The sequence below is a fragment of the Mugil cephalus genome, chromosome 12, assembly GCF_022458985.1.
Source record: "Mugil cephalus isolate CIBA_MC_2020 chromosome 12, CIBA_Mcephalus_1.1, whole genome shotgun sequence".
Classification (NCBI taxonomy): Eukaryota; Metazoa; Chordata; class Actinopteri; order Mugiliformes; family Mugilidae; genus Mugil; species Mugil cephalus.
In genome coordinates this window covers 22,275,424-22,296,379 of record NC_061781.1, presented here as the reverse complement: position 1 = coordinate 22,296,379, position 20,956 = coordinate 22,275,424, and the positions used below count along the sequence as shown (strand labels likewise).

The following is a 20,956-nucleotide window of genomic DNA, read 5'->3' as shown; positions in this document are numbered from 1 at the left end:
TGATACGAGTATGTGTTGACATGTTCACGTCGCTCACCAACAGATGGCAGGAGCACTACATCACTGGCTTCAAGCACAAGGTCCTTTGTCTTCGTCTCATCAGATCTGCTGTTTGTGTATGTGACGGAACGTGCAAGCAAAAATAATAATGTGCTGATTAGCGCCCTGCCTGCTGCTTCAACCATTACACCATTAATATCTTATTTATATATCACACCACACACACACACACACACACCACTGGTCATTACATCAAATAAGACCCTAATTTGGTCTTGGTTTCCTTGGAATTAAAGTGGATTTAAATTTTAATTTAAATTCAAACTGAGAACCTGCACAGCGGCAGGAAGCACAATAGCGCTCAGCTCGGGGAAACTCGAGCTCATGTAGGAGCAAACAAAATCCTCAGACTTAATGATCTTAACCTTTTTGAAGAGCTAGCCCGTGAGCTTTGCCACAAAAACATTATCACCGCTGACATTCACCGAAGCGTGTTGTGTTCAAATTCAAGCCGGCAGTGTCCATTTGTCAAAATCTGCACACTTCCTCTTCTGGGGAAAAAAAAAAAAAAAAAAGAGAAATCCCTGCTTAAAGGAGCTAAATCTGGAGAAAATGCTTTTCCCTATAATCAGGCACAGCAAATAACATCACCTACAATCATCATAATCAGAATATCTCTTGCATCGTTGCTTGAGAGGTAAAAGAGATGGAAGTGCTGCTTGAAAAACGTCCCAGCTGCCTTTGAATCTTCTCGATGCTCCGAGGGGAAAAAGAGTGACTTGGGAGGGAGAGTTAAAAACTCATCAATCTCACTTCATTTAGCAGCTGAACCTCCAGCGCCCATTTAATATACACTGCTCCAATAGCTCAGAGATTAGGTGAATGTTTTCTTCTTTATATTTCAGCATTCTCTGGATATTTTAAAATGTTTTTTTTTTTTTTTATTCCTCCAGACTTTTCACAAATACATCAACGTGCAGCAGATATAATCAAATGAAGCTCCAGGTAGCGCTGATAATAAAAAAGATATGAAAGCCATTACACGGGTGATGTTTCAGTTTCTTTAATGTTCAGCGTTCCACACTGTGCTCGGAGACAATGCGTCCTACCGCCAAAGAGTAGATGGATTTCAAGTAGACTGAAGAGGACCGGATGAGTCCACGTGTCTCCATGTGCATCAGAGTACGGACAAATTTAGACAAATCACATCATTTTTTTTCTTACACATCCAGAATCATTTTGCATTCTAATCACGTTTGAGGAACTTGTGAGCATCTAGTGTAAAACACAACAAATTAAAATGTTAAAGTGTCAGCAGTTCATTCCAACGGCTTAAAAACCTCTAAATAATCACATTCGTTTTTCATACTTGGATAAACCAGAATAAAAAAAAAATAATTAAAAAAAAAGCCTTGGATTTTTATTCTTTTTTTTTTCCTTGTGCGAGACACACCCACTCAAAACAAATTTACTGCGGTGGAAATGGGAGAATTTCAGCAAAACAATCCGAGTCAGTGGAGCGCAACACAGCCTCAATCAAGCCTGTGCCACAGTGTGAAGGGAGCTATTAGGTCATAGAGGTGTGGCACTGATGTTGGAACGAGAGGAACTTTTCTGAGATGGTGAAATCACACGAGGATCATTTCTTACAGCCGTCCCCCGACAGATCCGTAGTGCAGATGCCAGATGTAGATGGAGTGCAGCGTGACAGTTACGCTCTTGGCACTGATGCTGAGCTGCACTCGTGGAGGATGAACAATAAGGGCATGACTTCATCCTCTACTACATTTGGTTGCTATTACTTGTTGGGACGACGCATGAATCCAGCCTCAAAGCCCTAGAACAAATGTCCCATTGTCTGTAACGCGTAAATATCAGCCCCACCTCCTGATTTTAGTAATTATTTTACATGCAAACACTGTGCTAATATGCACAACCCAAGCAAAAGATGTAGCCGTGTAGACCAGAGGCTGATCAGGTGATGCTAAGTTGCCTCTGGCTTCGACAAGCACACGGCCACGCATCCCAACACAGACCGGTTTACAAGCATTTATCGCTTAGACGCTTAGATGCTTGAGGCTGTGTGGGTGTGAATGCTACCGGGGCCGTTTGCATCAACTGGAGCTGGACATACTTTGTGACAAGCAGGCGCAGAAACATCGGCGCAAAGGTGGAAGAAATAAAAATTCGTTTAAAAAATCCGTATAAATCTCTGCTGACCGCGTGTCAGAGTTAACAATCACTTGGTAAATAAATAGCAAAAAATTACTCTACAACACTTGCAAAGGAAGATACGACCACCGTCTCTGGACACCGCGGAATATGAAAAGCACGAGGCAGCATTGCATAGTTTTAAAACCAAGACCAAATGAAAGAGTCCGACAACAGCTCAGGTGCAAAAAAAAGTCCAGTCGGTGAAGTCGACGTTCAGTCCTGAAGATTAAAAATAAAATATGAAATGTTTTCATCAAGACTGGCCGATAGTTTTTGATCCGCTGTTTTCTATGTAAGCCCATGCTCTAGTGCCTTGCGTGCTCAATTAAAAGATAATTTGGCTGTTTGGTTTTTGTCTCGGTTAAGACTCAGCCGGATGTGGTTAACTTCTCAAGAGAATAGAGGAAAAAGTTTGACAGTTCTCATAGTAGTGCATTGCATTTTCGTGCACCGTCCACCCCCAGTAAAAACTAGGAAGTCTGTGGAACCTATCTGACTGTGACTGGTGTTGTGGGTCACACGAAATACTCCAATACTTAAATCCGTGAGTGCAGGAAGAGTGTGGATTTGCGAAACCAGACATCCGACGCACAGGAGTCTGACTGAAGAGAAGTAAAAGCAGGTGATCAGTGAGCGTCTCGTAAATCCGCCCATAAACGATCCGCCGACGCTGGGATCTCGTCAAAATGCTGCAAAATAGTTTTTTCCTCCATCTTGGGAGGCTTGTTTTTCCTGTGTCCACTTTGCACCTCCGATGCTTTCCAGGACATACGCGAGACGTCTGACTAAAGGTCAGTTTGTTGTTTGTCCTGTTTAAGGTCTTCGTCAGACATTGTAGTCCGGCGCTTTCCCCAGCGGTTGTCTCAGTTTGATCTGCAGGGTCATGAAGGCCCCCACCGCCACATGGAACAGGATTTGCCACATGTTCCTCAGTTCGTACAGATACATGTTGGACAGACAGATGAGTGCAAATGCCAGGAAGGACTTACTATTCCTCCAGACAGAGAAGTAGGCAAACAGGTAGCACTGAAAGAGAAAAAAATGGGAAAGAAGAATTTGAATGCTGCGAACATTAAAACACCAATAGCATGTTTTCATAAGAGGGTCCGTTTTATAACCCCCCCTCATTCATCAGTCCACCAGTGTGCGGTGATGCATTTAGAGTCCAGAGCTGCACAAAAGGAGCTGATGAAAATGTTTTAAAGACAAGGTACTGGACTGAAAAGCATTGAGCCTTTTTTTTTTTTTTTTGCTAATGTTAGTCTAGCTGACAAGCTGCTGAGCTGTAAAGTGCAGGGCTGTTAGTCAGCCAGTCAGCCGGTGATGGGTGGCCCTTACCGCGGACTATCACTTACCTGATACAGACAGGCTGCTGTGCCCAGGAAGAAGGCAATCACGTAATTAAAGTCTTCATCATCGTTCTGCAGAAAGGAAGAAAGGCAAGGACTCTTATTTTTCTTCTTTTTTTTTTTTAGCTCTAGTTACCGCGGACTATGGCTTAGACAAGTTATCACAAAAAGAAATGTGACGAGAACAGTTAAGTGGTGCCTCAATTAATCTGATTTGATCTACTTTTTCTAGAATATGATTTCTCATTGACAGTTTCAAGGGTAGAATAGTAGAAATGGTGATGCTCCCGCATTGAAGTTGAATGAATTCATCAAATTCTTCTTAAAGGAAAACTGCACTTAGTGACAATGGCCCTATTCACATGGGATTAGCATTACCTGGGGACATCATGTGATCAACCTGATGACCAAGAATCCCTCACGGGGTTCTTGGTCATCCCCTTGGTGATCATCATCTTGTCTCGGGACTACGGCTGAAATTTAGCATTTGTGCTAAGTCCTGCGCATTTACACCGATGGCGAATGCATCACTATTGATTAATGGGCATTGTCCCAAATCACCTAACTAATAATAATTATAATAAAATAGTGTTTTAGTGTTTCAAGTCTACTGACATTGTTCCTGAATGAGACGTCCTGGCTCTGCTACTTTCTCCTTCCAATCCACCACTTGTCAGAGTTAAATATATTACCTTTTACACCAACTACACTTTCTGACAGCTTTAGTTACTTTGCAGAGTTGTTGTAATAATAAATATGTGATAAGACTGCGCTGAACCCAGGGGAGAATTGAGGAGCAGTCTGGCAGTTTGTAAATCAGCTCCATCACACCTTTACCGATGTGATAAAACACAGTAATGCACCAATAAACAACATCCAATGCACCAAAATATGATGGATGTCATCCATCTCATCATCCTCAGAGATTCCGCTCGTGTGATGGTTTTGAGTTTTTTTTTGTTTTTTTTTCCCGTGAATAGGTCTTTATGCTGAAGTGCTATAATTACGAGCCTCCATAATTGCAGAGCAAGAAGCGGCAGAAAAAAAAAGACAGAAAGGAAACTAAACTCCTCGGAAACAGAAAAACAAATCAAAGAGATCTCAGGACCTTTGTGTTTGGAGGGTGTTGTTGGTAATTTGTTTACGTAATTTTTTCTTTTCTTCAATTATTACGAATTCCTAGAGCTCGTCAGGTTATACTACGTCCACGTGAATGTGACTTACTGGGTCTTATTTTGGCAGTTTTCACCATTAGTTTAACTCATAGCAAAATAACTGTGGTGCCTTATGTTTTATGATAATGTTGTAAGTTTAATGGGTTAATGGTTATCTTTACTTTATTTGTAGGAAAACCAAAAAATAAGAACTGAATAATGTCTATATTTGTCACTTTTTCACAGACACACAGCTACAGTGATACAGGACATAGCTTAATAAACCAACCAGGAACCAAATGTCTGACTTCATCTTCTATTACAAATAAGAAGGACTTATTTGTGATTTGTGTCTGATTCTCTGACTGCTACTATTTCTTGGCTCATCTGGTTTCTTTTTGCAGATAGAACGAAATAATCAGAACTCAGAAATAAGTTATTTTTCTTTTTTTTTTGCTGTTTATGAAAACGTATTATTACCAGTAAAGCTGACAGCCAAAATTGTAATAATAGAGGGTATGGACATGATGTCACAGCTGGCGACGTCTCCATGGTTACGTCCACTGAGTGGCAAAGAGTGACAGCTGATCATGGAGATTAGCAGCATTAGCTTGAATCATAGGCTTTAATAGTGTCTAAATTCTTAAATTAATTTAAAAAAGGCGAAGAGCTGTTGTGTGATTGACTGAACCAAAAGATTTAAAAAGCAGTAAGATATATTTTATAATATCTCCAAAGAAAAGAGAAGTAAATGGATCACTGCATTAGAAAAACAACTGGAATCCAGACACAGAACCTGGTTCACATTTAGTGTCAGGTAACATTAATTTATGCTGTATTTTTTCATGAAGTCAAACCTTAAGGCCTGTCAGATAAGTTAGATGTTGTTTTGGGCGCAGTTACGACAATAAAACAACAACCGAAATATTTGTGATCACTCCTCATCATTCTTTCAACGTCCGGTCTGACGCTATAGTATTGTATTGTAACGTTACTTGTCAGTAAAGCTCTTAGCATTAGCATCTTTTAGTTAGTTTTAGTCCGTTTCAGTTTTGATCAATATAACTAATTATAGCTAATCCACTTTTCCAAATCCACACTAGTTGGTATGGATCATTGTCAAGTCCAATTGTCCTAAATTTGATCTGATAATCCTCATTTTCTCCGTTCTCACTGTATTTACTGATACATTTCACCTTGTTTTTGCCACTCAGGGGGGGGCGTGGCCCCAGGCAGCAGTGACATCAATGCATATCCTCTATAGAATATAAAAAAAAAATCTGAATATCACCCACATTACGTCCTCACCTGCAGTATGCTCTCTATAGCGTGAACTCCTCGCAGCAGGTTCAGCCCTCCACAGAGGACGCTGAGCACACAGGATACGATGCCTGGGAGTGTCACTGGCTCCAGCATCTGCGTGGGGGCTAGAGGAGTGCAAGGACACAGTATTATAGACTCTGCAAAAAAAGTAAACAGGATGACAAAGCAAATAGGTTTCACCAAATGTAATTATATATAAAAGAAACGTTTGGCTGGATAAAGGTTTAAATCCTTTAACAGCAAAGATAAGTCTGCTTTTAAATCTCCTGACTTCCAAAACATTCTGGCACAGTGAAAGAAGTGATGTGTCACTATTATCAGATTAGCATACTTCATCCCTCAGGACAAAATGATTTATGTTCTTGGAAAACAGACTGGCAAGGTCCGCGGAGAGCGAAGCAAAGCGTGGAGAACAGCTCTGAAGGACGTCACAGCGGCTCGCGGTGACCTGAGGGCTGCATCGCTTAACTTGGGCCAAGTGAGGTGTGACAGTGAGTACAAAAGGTTGTCTTCTGGAGAATAGTGGGCCTGAACCACAAAACAGCAAAGCCGTGATGCATACTTAATCACCAGGCGACATTTTTGAAGCTCATGTTCCCTTTGTTATCCTCCAGAATGAAATGATTGCAAGGTAAAATTGTGTAATTTGAATTAAACATTTGTTTTTCATCAGTGTAATGCCAAATACCAGCTCTGCTAGCGTTAATAGTGTCAAGTAATGGCAGCACTCTGTCATACTTGTGTATATATATCTATATACATGTGTGTGTGGAGCAGCAGATGACGTCCTACCTATGCCCTTGTACTTTGAGGGTGTGTGCACAGAGAATCCGTTGATGGCCTGCAGGTCCTCGGGGGAGAGCTGGTAGGGAGGTCGCAGCTTGATCTCCGTCTGCATGTCAGCCAGGTTGAGCCTGGTGGACAGGGAGCGAGGGTTGTTGTAGCGCTGCTTGGTCTTCTGGATGAAGGTGTCTGACAGACGGCGGGTCGGCACAGAAACACAAACCAGTGAGATGAATAGATTCTTTGTACGAGAGAGAGAGCAGGACACTGGCAAGGTTAAAATGAAGAGTTTAAAAACCCTGCGATAACTCTCACATCAGATTTTAATAAAAAACAATTTAGATAAATGATATGCACGGATCAGGCATAACATTATGACCATTGGAGAATGGAAATGGGCCGTTAATCATTTGTGTGTGTGTGTCTGTGTCAGACTGAATCTGACTGGTGATGACTGCTGTTATCAAGGAGGGTCATTGCTATGGGGTGGGGGGTCTAGTTTGGTCTAGGTGGGTGCTACTAAATAACATCCACATTAAAAATGCAAGGTCCAAAAGTTTCCCAGCAGAACAATGAATTGGTTCAAGAAGGTATGTCATTCACTTAGTCATAATGTTGTGGCTGGTTGGTATTTTGAACTGCAACATGAGCATTTCAATGCTTATTGAGTTGTTTTTATGTTGGATCAATTCACTCCGCTCAGCAAAATGTAAACTTAAATTGAAATTCAAGCCACAGAAATGTTTTGTTTTGTTTAGTTTTTTTGTCTCAAATCTTAATCGTTTCTTTTGGGGGCACTTTGCAAAGGAAACAAATTACTTTTCATGGTCTTGAATCTTTTTTCTTTTCTCTCTTTTTTTAAATGTAAAACAAACATAAAACCTGAGAAATTAGGGGTGGGGGGGTGGTCTGGTCTAGGTGGGTGCTACATGTCTAGGTAACATCCACGTGAATGAATGTCAGGTCCAAAAGTTTCCCAGCAGAACGTCATATTGTCACAAGATGATCGGTGTTATTTGCGTTCCCTGTCAGTGGTCATAATGTTGTGGCTGATCAGTGTATATGCTAATAAACAGAAACAACAATTTAGATAAATGATATATGGAGTTGCTGGTAAAGTTTATATTCCACCTCCATATTTCACAACTGATTCCACGTCACAGTGACAGTCGTGTGCTGCTCAGTGTAAAACTTCACGGATCTCACCGAATTCAATGAAGGAGTACGGCCGCACGGCGCCGCTGATTCGTTTGGGGTCGTAGGTGACGATGAACTCCTTCTGCAGCTCATCCAGGAAGCAGAAGGCCAGCACGTTGGGATAGTTTGAGGTGCATATCATCAGGTATCCGACGCCCAGTGAGCTCGTGAAGCTGAAACACAAAGATTTACAGCTTTTAATGTTCTGTTTTATTTTTTTCTTCTTCTTCGGGGCAGAGGCCTTGAGAAACTGTAATTAGGACTCCAAGCTATACACCGTGACACAATGACATTTCTGAATCTCCAAAGACCAACACCACTTCGACGCATCTCTGCTTTAAAATCACACTTTCACAGTTAATTGAACACTGTAAGTACATTCACAAATCGAGCGCGACTCTGCAGAGACACCATCTATTGGCCTCACAGTGTTAACTGCTACACAGAGTGCAAATTAAATCCTCCACGTGCAAAGACTTTTACATTGTCTGAACAGCTCAGAGTGCACTTGTGCAGAAAGGCAGTTATCACAACGACATCTACATGGAAGCGGCACATAAATGTCAATAAACAGCACAGACTGATGAGAGGATCATCAAGGGGTTAGACACAAAAAAACAAAAAACCTAAGGAGTGATTGTGAATCTCCTTGGTATCAGCGTGACTCTTCATACTATGTTCAATTCTATTCCATTTTGGCTTAAATTATTTCCTTTTTACTACTGATAATGTTTATTTTTAAATACTGAGTTATTTGCCATTTATACTGAGCATCTTGCAGCTGTAAACTAAATCTCGTTGCACTGTACAATCTGTATTCCACATTGACAATCAGAGATATTCTATCCATGAGTTGCAGATTTTTTTTTTTTTTTTGTAAGTTCACCTTGGGTCCCTTGAAAAGCGCCCACATATAAAATGTATTATTACATTTCTTACATCTTACATTCAGACAATGACAGAGAAAAGAAACCAAACATCTAAATGGTCCAAACTGAATCAGCGTCAGCATTAATGAGGCACATATTCTACCCTGTACCATAACGCCACCAGTGCTGATGCTAACAGTAGTAACCAGACCGAAAAGCAACTGAGATTTCAGTGCTGTATTTGGGTTTCACAGAATTTTTAATTAGCGGGGGCACTAATTAGCTCTAGACGTCGGTTTTTCACCTGCATGGATGGAAGTGAACCTTCTAAATGCCAAAGGCCAAATGGTCAAAAGTTTCACCTCCAAAAGATGCAGACTGGGCAACCTGCAACAAGGGAGGTAACACCTCCAATTTAATAAACATATGTTGATGCATAGTATTTTTTAAAAGCCGAGAAATGTAGCATCTTTGACGCCTCCCAGACCCAAAGCCACTGTTTTTATTAGGACAGTTTTTTGTGAATTTTATTTTATGTTCGGTTATTTATTTCTTAGTCACCAGCAGCTCTGTGATTTTTACCTTTTTAGGTTATTATTATTGTGTAATTCGTTATTTTTTTGTCTGACTTGTTCTTGTTCTTTCTGTGCCTTGAACCAATCGACGTGGTTTTTGGTCGTTTTTGCCTTCTCGTGCCGCCTTTATTTTGCTTTATTTTTTTGTGTTTATCTGCGTCGTTGGCTGTGGAGTTGTGTGATAGTAGGGTGTTGTGTACGTTGGTGCACTCGGGAGAACAGCTGTCTGGAGCGAGGCCTGTGATTCCCGCTGAAATTCAGAAGAACTGCTGGGAAATGCCTCGCTGGAGTTGGAGGTGAAAGGGCGGAGGTTTCGGGTCGGCGGTTCCGTCTGTATTCGTGGGGAACGTGAGGTCTTTGGCAGCAAAATCTATGGATTGTGTGCGTTTGCCGGGATCCAGAGGGAGTGTGTTGTGAGACCTGGGTGCATATGGACCACACTACGTCTGTACCTGGCCTCGGGACTCTAAGGACGGGTGGAGACGTCCTCAGAGGGAGTTTACATCCCTCCCTCAGAGGACAAGGAAACACCATGTGACACAATCCATGCCACTGTTGCTATGCAACTGGCCAAACAACTGGATCACCTTGGAGACCGTTCTGCCAACTACTTTTGTTCTTTTGTTCATAATGCTAATTCTGCACATATTTTGATCACACTGTTTTCTATTTCATTTTACTAAATGATTATTTAATATTTTTTTTAATAATCTAAATCATAATCTTATTTTATGTTTCTTTTTACTTGTGGTTTTTAAGACTCTTTTATGTGCAACTAAGCTACTGTGACCAAGTAATTTCCCTCGTGGATCATTAAAGCCTAAGTCAAAGTTTTAGTTGTATTTTTATTATTTAAAATTAATAATCTGTTCAACTTGGATGTCAAAAAAATGCCTTAACAATAAAAAGGCACCGTTTTTGGACAAGGTTTTTCCATTCTTTAAGTACCGTCACCATCTCAAATGTAGCGGTTTGGCGTTGGTATCAGATAAAATCTTAACAATAACCATCCCTGGGCACAGTCTGAACTGAACATACAAGACATGATCAGAAAAAACTCAAATACTTCTAGTTATGCAAGGTCATAAAACGCAGCCGCAGAGTCTGGGGCTGAATAATGAGGCCGAACCAAATGCCAGTAACTGGAGTTACTTGTAATCCCTGTAGACCTGTTAGATGTTAAAATGTCCACTTGTACGGCTGAAATAACCGTGTTCAGCCAGGTTTCAGTCTCAGTGCTTAATTTCTCCATTCATGACAACTGCACAGGTGGCAAATTTTGATATGAATCACCAATTTAAAATAAAGTTATGCATAAGCCTGACTGACCTGAATGACAAGTGTGCACCATCACGGTGAGCTAGCTGCACGCCTAGAAGCCTCCAACGCTCCCTTGCCCATTTTTGACTTCGCCAGAACTAAGAAAGAGTCAAAAAGATGACGACAGAGGCGTCCCCTAGATTTAGATTCAAAACAGCTATTCAGGAGTCCTACGGGTGTCACATTCATCTGTGATTACGGTGGAAGCATGAAACAAATCAAGTGAAGTTTGATTGGGATCAGGCTGAAAAAAGAAAGCTTTTGAAGAGACTCTCAAAAATCAACATTCGGCTTCTTCTAGTGTGTCACTGTCGCCGTCATACGTGGCGTTTTTCCATTATCATGAAAAGATCTGGACGGGCTCCCCAAACTGTCAGTCCCTGGAAAACACTTTCACTGATAATCTATCAGGAAGTAAATCATAACGTCCCTGCGAGTAAAAGATAAAAATAAAGTTGGATGAAGTCCTTCAGCCTAGCTGTTGTAACTGGTGATGCGTGAATATGCTTAAGAGCCATGAATATGCCAAAATATTGAAGAATGTAAAGGCTTAAGGTCGGTGGAACGTTTCAAAAATGATAAATTGCGGTATGATCTTTATCTCTAACGGTATCTTGGGGTGATAAAACAAAAAAAACGAAGTCTGCTATTAAAGCTCCCGGACATGTGCGTAATTCTCACACAATAAATTTCCTCCTGTTTTTCACGATACCTTCAGCGGACACGACAACAGCCGCTACAGAGCCAAGAGCATCACAGGATAGATTAAACTGGGACTTTAAACACAGCCCGTTTCATTGTGACCTTCACCGTTCGCATTCTTCGGGCGATTTTTTGATAAAAGAACCTCCATCAAAGGAGGCGCTTGAAAATAGCTGGCGCATTGACGACTTGTGTTGGGCTTCTTTTAAGGTCACGTCCTGTCTTAATAAGACTAATGAGCTCTTCACAAACACGGCTTGAGAGAGTTTCAAAGCCTTTCCCCGAGCACCAGCTAGGCTTTTAGAAATCATTTGCAGCCGTCCAATCTGTCCAATCACTCAAATTAAAAAAAAAAGCATTTTTCATTAACGTGTTGGAGTGTTGTCAATTGTGTCGGAGGGGTCAAGAAGAACGCATTTAAACTGTCAGCGGTGGACTATTTAAGAGCCTGTAATTAATTGTGATTAAAGATGAAGTTGCATCACGTTAATTTTTCTTTTAAATGTGGAACTAAAGACGAGCCGGTGAATAAAACCTGTTCTAAATCAAACTCATTTTAAAGAGTAGCTGCACAGTTCACGTTTGTGCAATTAATGTGATGGCAAACGACAGGATGAAATAGACCTACTTGACGTTGTACGGCCCAGTCTTAAGTGTGCAACGGTCGGGGAACTGGCCGAGCTTCTTGGAGAGACCTTTGAGGTGCCTCTTCGTTTCCTGGAGCTCTTTGTCCTGCTCGTAGTCGGTGGACGCAGACAGAGGGAGGCCGTCCCCGACCCGAACCACAGAGGCAAACAGCACCGTCGACATCTTAAAGCTCTCAGTGTCTCACTGAAGGCCTGCAGACCAACAGAAAAAAAAAAGACAGGGGAGGCAGATTTGTTGAAGTTCATACCTCAGAGAGTCCAAATAAAACATATTTATATATTCTGTAGGAATAACCTTGAATGTTAAACTGTTAGTCAGAGCAAAAGATCATCCTGAAGGTGTTACCTGAACTCTGGGGAAATGTGGTTGACAAAAAACAAACAAGAAAAAAACACAGTGTATCATCCCTATTTTAGCTGCAACCACATTAAAGAACACATTCAAACCAATATGACCCAACTTGCTTTTTGTCTTTAACCTAAACTGACTTAAAGATTCACTCGTTTACAGAACTGGTGTCACAAGAATCTCTCCCATATGAACAAGTAAAACACAAACCTTACTCTTAAAATCTCAAATATCAATATATTTGTATAATCTATATGAGTTTTGTAATAACCTTGACATCTAGACTGAATTTCTTCTGCAGTAAATTACTAAAATATCCACTTTAATTCACGATATTCATGTGTGCTGACACTGATTCATTGACATATTTTTCCATGGTTCAGACACTTTATGGATGGGTGTTGATTACTTCTTTTCTTTGAAAGAGTTCAACATTCTGATGTAATGACTCCACCTAGCATCAGTATCTACTGCTTAAGACATGTGTAAAAACATTTATTGCCTTCGTGTGCTTCCTCCTGTGAATATCCTTGGTGCTGGACTGAGATGGCATCAACCAAGCTGCGACTGGGCTGTGAAATACCATCACTTTGTTGGCAGCGTGAGTCAGCTATAGTCCATCCAAGCATCATCTTAACACCCAAACAGAAAGCAGGTCAAAACATAAAAATAATCTACTGTATTTCATATGGTATGTGCACTTAGAAACAGCCTGGAGTGACATGATGTTTCATGTGAAGATATGCTCAGATCTTGCTATTAAGCAATTGCACAAAAAGGCTTGTTTTGAAAATGAAATGCAATATTCGAAAGCTTGTCATCTAATAAAATAGTGCTTGCCGGGTTGAAACTAAATTTGATTCGTTTGAATTGCATTTTGTAACATTTGCAAGCATTATCCTGTATTTGAGTTTTGCTTCATCACAATTGCAGCACCTCTTTTATGTTTCTCCAACACGCTGTCAAATTTGTATTTCCCTGGTGTATTTTTGTGTTTTCTGGGTTTGAATCTGTGTGAATTGCGATCAGGTGTGGAAAAGACTTGCAGATAGAATTTCAAATGGGTAAATCTGGGGCCTTTCTGTGTGGAGTTTGCATGTTCTGCCCGTGCCTGTGTGGGTTCTCTCCAGGTACTTCGGCCCCGTCCAAAGACATGTTCGTTAGGTTAATTGGTGATTCTAAATTGGTTGTAAATAGTTGTCTGTCTCTCTGTGTTAACTCTGTGATAGACTGGCTACCTGTCCAGGGTGGACCACGCCGTGTTTTTCATTATCATTTTGCAGCATTTAGTGAGTGAATCCGGCCACTGTCTGGTAAGAGTAGCTAAATGTGACCTAATGCATCAGTATTCTAATGAATCATTCATCAGGGGTCAGGGGCCTGTAGCACATCTGACTGAAAGTCTCTGCAGAGGGTGATGAGGACAGAGTAGAAAATCATCGGGACTTCACTTCCTCCCTTCCAGGACATTGCAAAGACTTCATTCGTTGCAAAGAAACACTGTCTGACAAGGGCCGAAAACATCACCACAGACCCCTCCCATTCCCACCGCTGGCCTCTGGAAGGAGGTTCATCGGCCTACGAAGCAGAACAGCCAGACACAACAACAGTTTCCTCCCACATGACATAAATCTGCTGAACTCATTATTATACCATTTCTCCCCTCCTCACCCACACACACACCTACACAGGGCAGATCTACCAAGGACCTCTGTGCCGTATTACCACCCATACATTATATTTATCTTTTTATATGTATATTTCTTCGATTTTACGCGTTTGTCAGTATTCCTGCTGTGCTCTGAGCCACTGCAACAATCTAAATGATAAATAACATCTTAGTCTCTATCAGAAAATCGAATGCTTAACTATAATTATGTCCCTCAAATTAAAACTCCCAGAAAAGCCGTTTATAAAATACAATAGTGCATGAATATTTATAATAAAATCTCCTGATATTTGAATGTTGCCAATAAAAAGAGAATAAAATGAGTTTAAATAAGATGTTTTGCTACTTATCTGTGTGTCTTCTTTAATTCTAAGGGACTGGTGGGAAGTTTAAGGGTTTTGAAGTTTAATTTTCATTATTTTTTTGTGTTTCTGTCAGTTTTCCTGCTGTGCTCTGAGCCATTGCCCCGAAATGATATTTTTGATGTAAATTTAAATGACAAATAAAATCTAAACCGCATTAATCTAATGCTTAACTGTGCGTTACTGTACTTGGGTTCCTTACAATTATTTCCCTCAAATTAAAGCTCCCACGAAGCTGTCCTGGTCCAAACGGAGAACCAAACCTGCCTGTCCTTGTGTTTGTGTGGGGGGTTGTTTGGGAACCATGGACAGCTCCGAGGACAAACGAAGAGGCGGTGAGAGGAAGTGTTTTTTTTTTGTTTTTTTTGGTCGTGACGTGTTTTCATAGTACTCGTGGCAAAACGTGAAAATGACACAGCCTCCAAGCCACGATCAGGAGTCCTCCGTCCCTACTTGGTTTGATTAAATACAAACCAAAACGAGGAACTGCTAAAAAACGGGCTGAAGCATTAGACTAGCTGATGCTAACTTAAGAGTCGTGATTTCGGGGTAACCTTGTTTACTTTATACGTGCATAGGCGGCGTCTCTGCCTCTGTACATACGCTAATGGTACCTGCTTTCTAAACAATTTCCCTTGATGTAAAAGCTTTGTTTATTCTGTAGGAAAACACAATTCTAGCTACGGACTAAGTTAGCAGTTAGCCACAGTAAGAGGCTAACTCCCTTAGCTTGACGTAGCGGGCGTAATCAAGCTAAGGAGCTAACTCTGTACGCACACACCTTAGGGCAAAGTCACAGGGAAACCTGAACAAAACTCACATGTCTGATAAACCGACGCGGTTCCTTTGGCTGTTTATTACCCGATGAGGGAGTGTAGCTTTACCTGGACATCTGTGATAATGCAGCTCTGAAACTGTGCAGAGCGAAACGGAAGCGACGTGATGACGATTCGTTACGTTGACGTGGCTGCTTCGCTGTGCATTGTGGGTAAAACTCAATCTTCTATTTTTTTCCCCCCAATGTCTGTTGAAATCAAGTATGAGATTTAACAAACACAAATGACATAATTTCACTGAATAATGAACAGACCAAAGGGTTTTATCAGATCAAATGTACAGTAACAGCTTGGGAGTCTTTATAGCTTCGTTGCTTTGACAAAAACAGGGTTTAGAACCAGACCATTTCCGCTTGTATATACATTTTCTCAGGATAGTTAGGAGTTGTAGTATGTATGTATGAATTGTATTGTGTTATTATCCATCCTACTGAAAGTAAAATTCAGCATCCCATCAAATACAGTAAGACATACAGTATTACCCATCGTCTCATTAACAAAATCTTCCACATTATTCCAAATTTGTTTTGATTGATGACAACAATAAAACAAGTGAAATATTGTCTCTTTTTTAACATTGCAGAAAGTACAAGAATAGTCTATATTTAACTTAAAATCTCTCCAAGACCACCTTAGTGGGATAAACTTGTGTAACACTTTCTAGGTAACGCCCTTCACTTTATTATTAATGCAGTATTTATTTGATAAAATAATATAATATAAAATAGTATATGCAGTTTATAATAAAAATCTACAGATATCTAGATTTTTGTTATTCAACAGATTTTATGGTAACTATAAAACTGATATGCCTGTGAAGATTCTCAATCATCCAAGTGATAAAAAAAAGTTTGGAGATGATGTTTTGCTGCTCATCCAAGTAGTTTGAGGTGTGAAGTTTAATTTTATTTCAAAACCAGTAATACATTACGGGTCCACCTCAAAGACAAAACACCCAAGCAAAAACATAGTGATGCAGTGTGTGATGTTCAGTGCAAGGAGGAATGTACAGACTTGTACAATGGACAACAGGAGAGCCAGGCGATCAGGGAACGAGTCCACCTACAGCTGAAGGACAAAGGATTCTCCTTTGAAAATAGCAACGTCAAAATCTTAGCCAGAGAAGTCAGATGGTTTGGAAAGAGGAGTAAAGAAAACCATCTATGTCAGATTGAAAAAAAAACTTCTCTTAACAGAGGAGATGTCAATTTACAATACAGTCTCCAAGAAGTTTCAACCCCATTCGCACCTTGAGAGCAGAGCCTCTTGCTGACTACTGCTCATTACGGCACCAGTCAGTAGAAAAGAGGTCAGGCTACAAAAAGGTAAGTATCCAGCCGTTGATGGAAATTAGTTGTACCAGTTTCTTGTCGAGAAAGTTTCTGATGCCTTTTACCCACAGAGAAACTTCAAACTTCCCACCAGTCACTTAGAAATGAAGAAGCCACTCAGATGAGACGTCTTCTTTAAACGCAACCAGTCCAGTTGTTTTTCTAAACACTTTTTGGATAATAAAACTGACAAATTGTACTTAATTTAATTATATTATACACTACCATTCAAAATGTTTGGACACACCTTCTCATTAAGTTCAATGAAGAAGTGTGTACATTTAATCATAATGTTCATATTTTTTTTGTTACACTGCTTATCTTGTTTTACTATATAATACTTATTTTATTTTAATCTCATCTTATGAACGTTAACAATGTTTCTTTCATTCGATAAGCTATTGTGACCAAGTAATTTCCCTTGTCCATCATCAAAGTCTAAATCTAGTTTATCCTTCTCCCGCTTAGTTGACGAACCTCAAACATTTGACTTTAACAGTCCCCCTCAACTGGCATTTATTCACAAAACAAACAAATAAACAAACGTGGAACATGCTCGTTAGGTTCAATGGTGATTCTAAAATGGCCGTAAGTGTGAGTGTGAATGGTTGCCTGTCTCTGAGATAGACTGGAGACCTGTCCAGACATTTACATGGTTGTTAGGACATACATACTCTATGTTACACAATCAAACAGGGAAAGTAAATGTACAAGATGAAGCTAAACATTACGTGTATTAAGATCATAAATAAGATAGCTGGATAACACACTATAACAACATGCTTTAAACAGCTCGCTGAAGTTGTCAGACACAAGTAAATATTTTACTATTGCAGAATATTTCACTTTAACTGAGATTGTTAACATTCATGAGCTCATTATCTTCATGGTTCTCTTTTTATTTCTGATCCCAAATTGCTCCACTTGCTACTTTCCCACATAAGGCCAGGACGGAATCAGCAAGCATTTGTTACCGAGATTCCTTTTTATGTTAAAAGTGAGGTATTAAAAAATGAATAATGTCCCGAAAGCCTGGCAAGATTTAGCTCTCTGCCTAGACCAGAAATAGGTCAATCACTGGCGTCAGCTATTTCTTCTATTTTCATACATTTCCTGTTATAATATGGAAGAAAAACAACAGAAACTATGGTTTGAAGAAAAGAAAGCAGCAGCGGAGACGTGGTTAGTGGCCCCATTCTTCACACGTACCCATGTGATCTCCCCGAGGACCAGCAGCACGTCAAGACTGAGGGGACCTTCTCAGTAACCCCGCGGTTCGTGTGTGAAAGCGAGTGAGGGAGACAGACACACAGTAAAGGTGGATGATGGATGTCTGCTGCTGCTGCTGACAAGTTGATGAATAGCCACAGGTCTCGGCAAGTGTTTAGTGCAGAAAATGTCAGGTGTGAGGGGAAGGCAGCGGCGTCACTCACAGCAGCACGGTTTAAACAGAGGCAAACAGTTTCACGGCATTCAAATGCAGCAGCGCCGGCTGTCTCTTTCCCTGCATGTCATCGTTACGCTTTCAGTCTATGAGCTCAGGATTTCTGGAGAACGCTGGCGTCGTTAGGCCTATTTTAGGACGGGCGGAAGCTGAAGTTCCCCTAAAATATCCTTAAGACCACTAAATAATTTGGTGTAAAATGACCAGAATATGAGTTTTAATAAATAACTATACATGATCACTTAAATATGATCATAAATTTGTCAATTTCCCTTCACTTCATACGTAGGCTGAGCCCCTTCAGTGCGTCCTTATTTGATCCGTTCCACTCATTAATAATAATTAAATTCAAGAATTAAGTAATTAAGTAATATTTCTCAGGGCTAAGCCTCCCCTGTCCTTAAAACTTACTAACGCCCCTGTTTGAGAACTCTGTACGATATCTTCTTGGTTCCATCTACAAGGTTTTGACATTATTTTCCAAGGGAAATTCATGAAATGGAATGAATGATTTTTTTTTTTTTTAAACAAATGTCTTGAGGGAGAAATTATGTTATTAAAAAGACAAACAATCTAAAGCCTCATCCGTGACCTCTGCAGGATGCACTTTTTTACGCCCTCCAAACAAAAATGCAAAGGATTAAACAACAAACGCGGACTGTTTCTAAAAGTATCATTTGTCCTGGGGATGGTATTAAACGTGTTTTCCCTTGTGAGACTCTCAGCAAAGGCTGTTACTTTTTCTCTTGTGCATTTCTTTTCATGGCGGATCCAAAGATCCGTCAGTACAGTATGGTACAGTGGGCAGTATCTCCCTGAAGATTCTCATTCATCCAGGTTATGGTATATCCAGAAATGTTAAAGAAAGGTAACTGGACTTGAGTTAATTTAATTTCTGATGGGCTGCACCATAGACTGTGTAGATCTTTATATTGTTTCCGTTTAACCTCCTAAGACCCCACGTCCTCGTATGGGGACATTAAATTTTAGGTTTGTGTCAACTTCCATTTAAACTTTTATCCTCATAACTAGTGACTAGTTGGTGTAAAAACATGATAGCGGGCATTTCAGTTCGTTCATTCTACAGCTACACATAGAAAAAAATATTTACTGTTTACCAAAAACAAATATTACACGAAAATAATTGATATTGATATTAATAATGGATTTCTACAGTAGAATGCTGTAAATTATACATAGAAATAGTTGGGTCAACAATTTTCTTGTTTTTTGTAGTTATTTTAAATATTTTAAAATATGGGTCATTTCCGTTATTGATGGGTAATATTAAAACACAGTGAAACAGTATTTATTTACTTTACAGTTAAACACTTCATACTGTAAAAACCACTGAATTTCCAGTATTCAATTGTTTTTTATTTTACAGTGACTACACTAATACTGTAAATATGTTACTGTATATTTACAGTGATTGGCTGGATAATTCCCAGTAAGTTACTGTAAAATTTACAGTAACTATTTCACACAGATGTAGATAGTTACAGTTTCAAATCAAACACGCTCTCTGTGTTTTTCTGTGCCGCACAGATGTGTGCTAGCTGGGTGGGCTTAAAAGTAAAAAAAAAGTTTGGAGCCGTCATAGATAATGGATTGATGGATGAGTCGAAAATTAAAAAAAAAAAAAAAAAAAACTGACATCCCTCATTTATAAAAGTTTCCAGACTCTTTGTTGTAAGACGTGAGATATGTCTTGATTGGAGTCCTCCTTTTGCAAACTGGACATAATTTAGATAAATCCGAGTACATAAGTTCACACAGTTCATGCTGCAGGTCAGGATAGAAATGAAAGAACCAAGAAACTCTCTGTGGATCCCAGAAAAATTGTGGTGGGGCAGATATGAGGTCAAGGGTGTAAAACCATTTTAAAGCTCTGAGCCGGAGCACAGTGACCTCGGTAATAGCCAAATGGAAGAAGTCTGGTCCAGTCTTGAATCTGCAGTCAAGGATTTACGTCCCTGACATTGTCATGGCGTCACTCTAATGGCTTTCCTCAACTATAATTTACCGTTTTCTGGGAAAATCATAAAAGGGATGTTACTCTTGTTGTTCCTGATTGATCGTGATGTCATGTGAAACGGACTGAAGAAAATCTTTAACTCCCCCAAGCAGACGTGTATCTCATTGACTTCTGGTGTTTGATTAATGTGTCCAAACACTGGCACAATGAAAAGCAAGATGATACTGAGAAAGACGAGCGTATGAGGTCAGCAAAAAAAGTGAAGTGTGGTTGCTTTGTAATGAAAAATTAAGGGGTCATGCGGGGGCTTTCATCGTAAACAAATGTAAGGACAACACAAAGAAGCAGAGGTGATTTAGAGGATGAGCAGGCGGGCAAAGGCAGATTGACGTCAGCGAGATAAAGTCCTGAACAATCTAAACACAATTATCCATAAAGGGAGAACTGCTCGCGTTTAGGGCGCTTGAATCGGAGCAGACCTTGACTTTGCACTAACTACCCTCTATTTCTTGCACAGGTTAAAACGCTTTTCCCCGCCCTACGAGAAAACCCACAAAGAAGCAATGAAGGAGTGCTCCCAGGCATGCAAAGGTGCTCCACCCCTTTGAAAATCCTCTAAAGTGAAATTGGGATTGAGAGTGTATTTCTGCTGGTGCTCACAGGCATTAATCAGGCTGCTCAGGTTCAATGCTGCACGCATCTCAACAATAGCACTTTATCTAATCAGACCAGCATGACCCGCAGACTGCAAACAACACACAACACAAGCGACTTCACTCAAAGTCACACCACAGCTTAGACCAAGGCTTGAGGACTGAACTTCACACATGACTTTTTAGGATCCTGGAAGTAGT

At 40.2% G+C, this 20,956-nt stretch overlaps 1 protein-coding gene across 3 annotated transcripts; it reads right to left on the bottom strand.

The window, feature by feature from the left end:
- Positions 1–1,047: 1,047 nt before the first annotated feature.
- Positions 1,048–15,525, bottom strand: sec22a (SEC22 homolog A, vesicle trafficking protein). Of its 3 annotated transcripts, XM_047601568.1 has the most exons (8): positions 15,334–15,438; positions 12,985–13,114; positions 12,115–12,325; positions 8,030–8,193; positions 6,833–7,012; positions 6,026–6,144; positions 3,570–3,635; positions 1,048–3,240 (listed from the first exon to the last, which is right to left on the bottom strand). In XM_047601568.1, exons 3-8 carry the CDS (start codon positions 12,294–12,296, stop codon positions 3,040–3,042), a joined length of 912 nt encoding a protein of 303 aa, XP_047457524.1. In that variant the 5' UTR covers positions 12,297–12,325; positions 12,985–13,114; positions 15,334–15,438; the 3' UTR covers positions 1,048–3,039. The 3 variants fall into 3 exon arrangements, with proteins under 3 accessions (XP_047457524.1, XP_047457526.1, XP_047457525.1); XM_047601570.1 differs by lacking the exon at positions 12,985–13,114 and having other exon boundaries at positions 15,398–15,525; XM_047601569.1 differs by lacking the exon at positions 12,985–13,114 and having other exon boundaries at positions 15,334–15,465.
- Between the last annotated feature and the right edge of the window lie 5,431 nt (positions 15,526–20,956).

What these genes read in the sequence shown, in the direction of transcription:
- sec22a (XM_047601570.1), bottom strand. Translation starts at nt 12,296, where the DNA reads ATGTCGACGGTGCTGTTTGCCTCTGTGGTTCGGGTCGGGGACGGCCTC. An exon ending in CTATAGAGAGCATACTGCAG is followed by an intron (nt 3,636 to 6,025) that starts GTGAGGACGTAA and finishes TCCTTTCTGCAG; the next exon opens with AACGATGATGAAGACTTTAA. An exon ending in CAGCAGCCTGTCTGTATCAG is followed by an intron (nt 3,241 to 3,569) that starts GTAAGTGATAGT and finishes TTTCTCTTTCAG; the next exon opens with TGCTACCTGTTTGCCTACTT.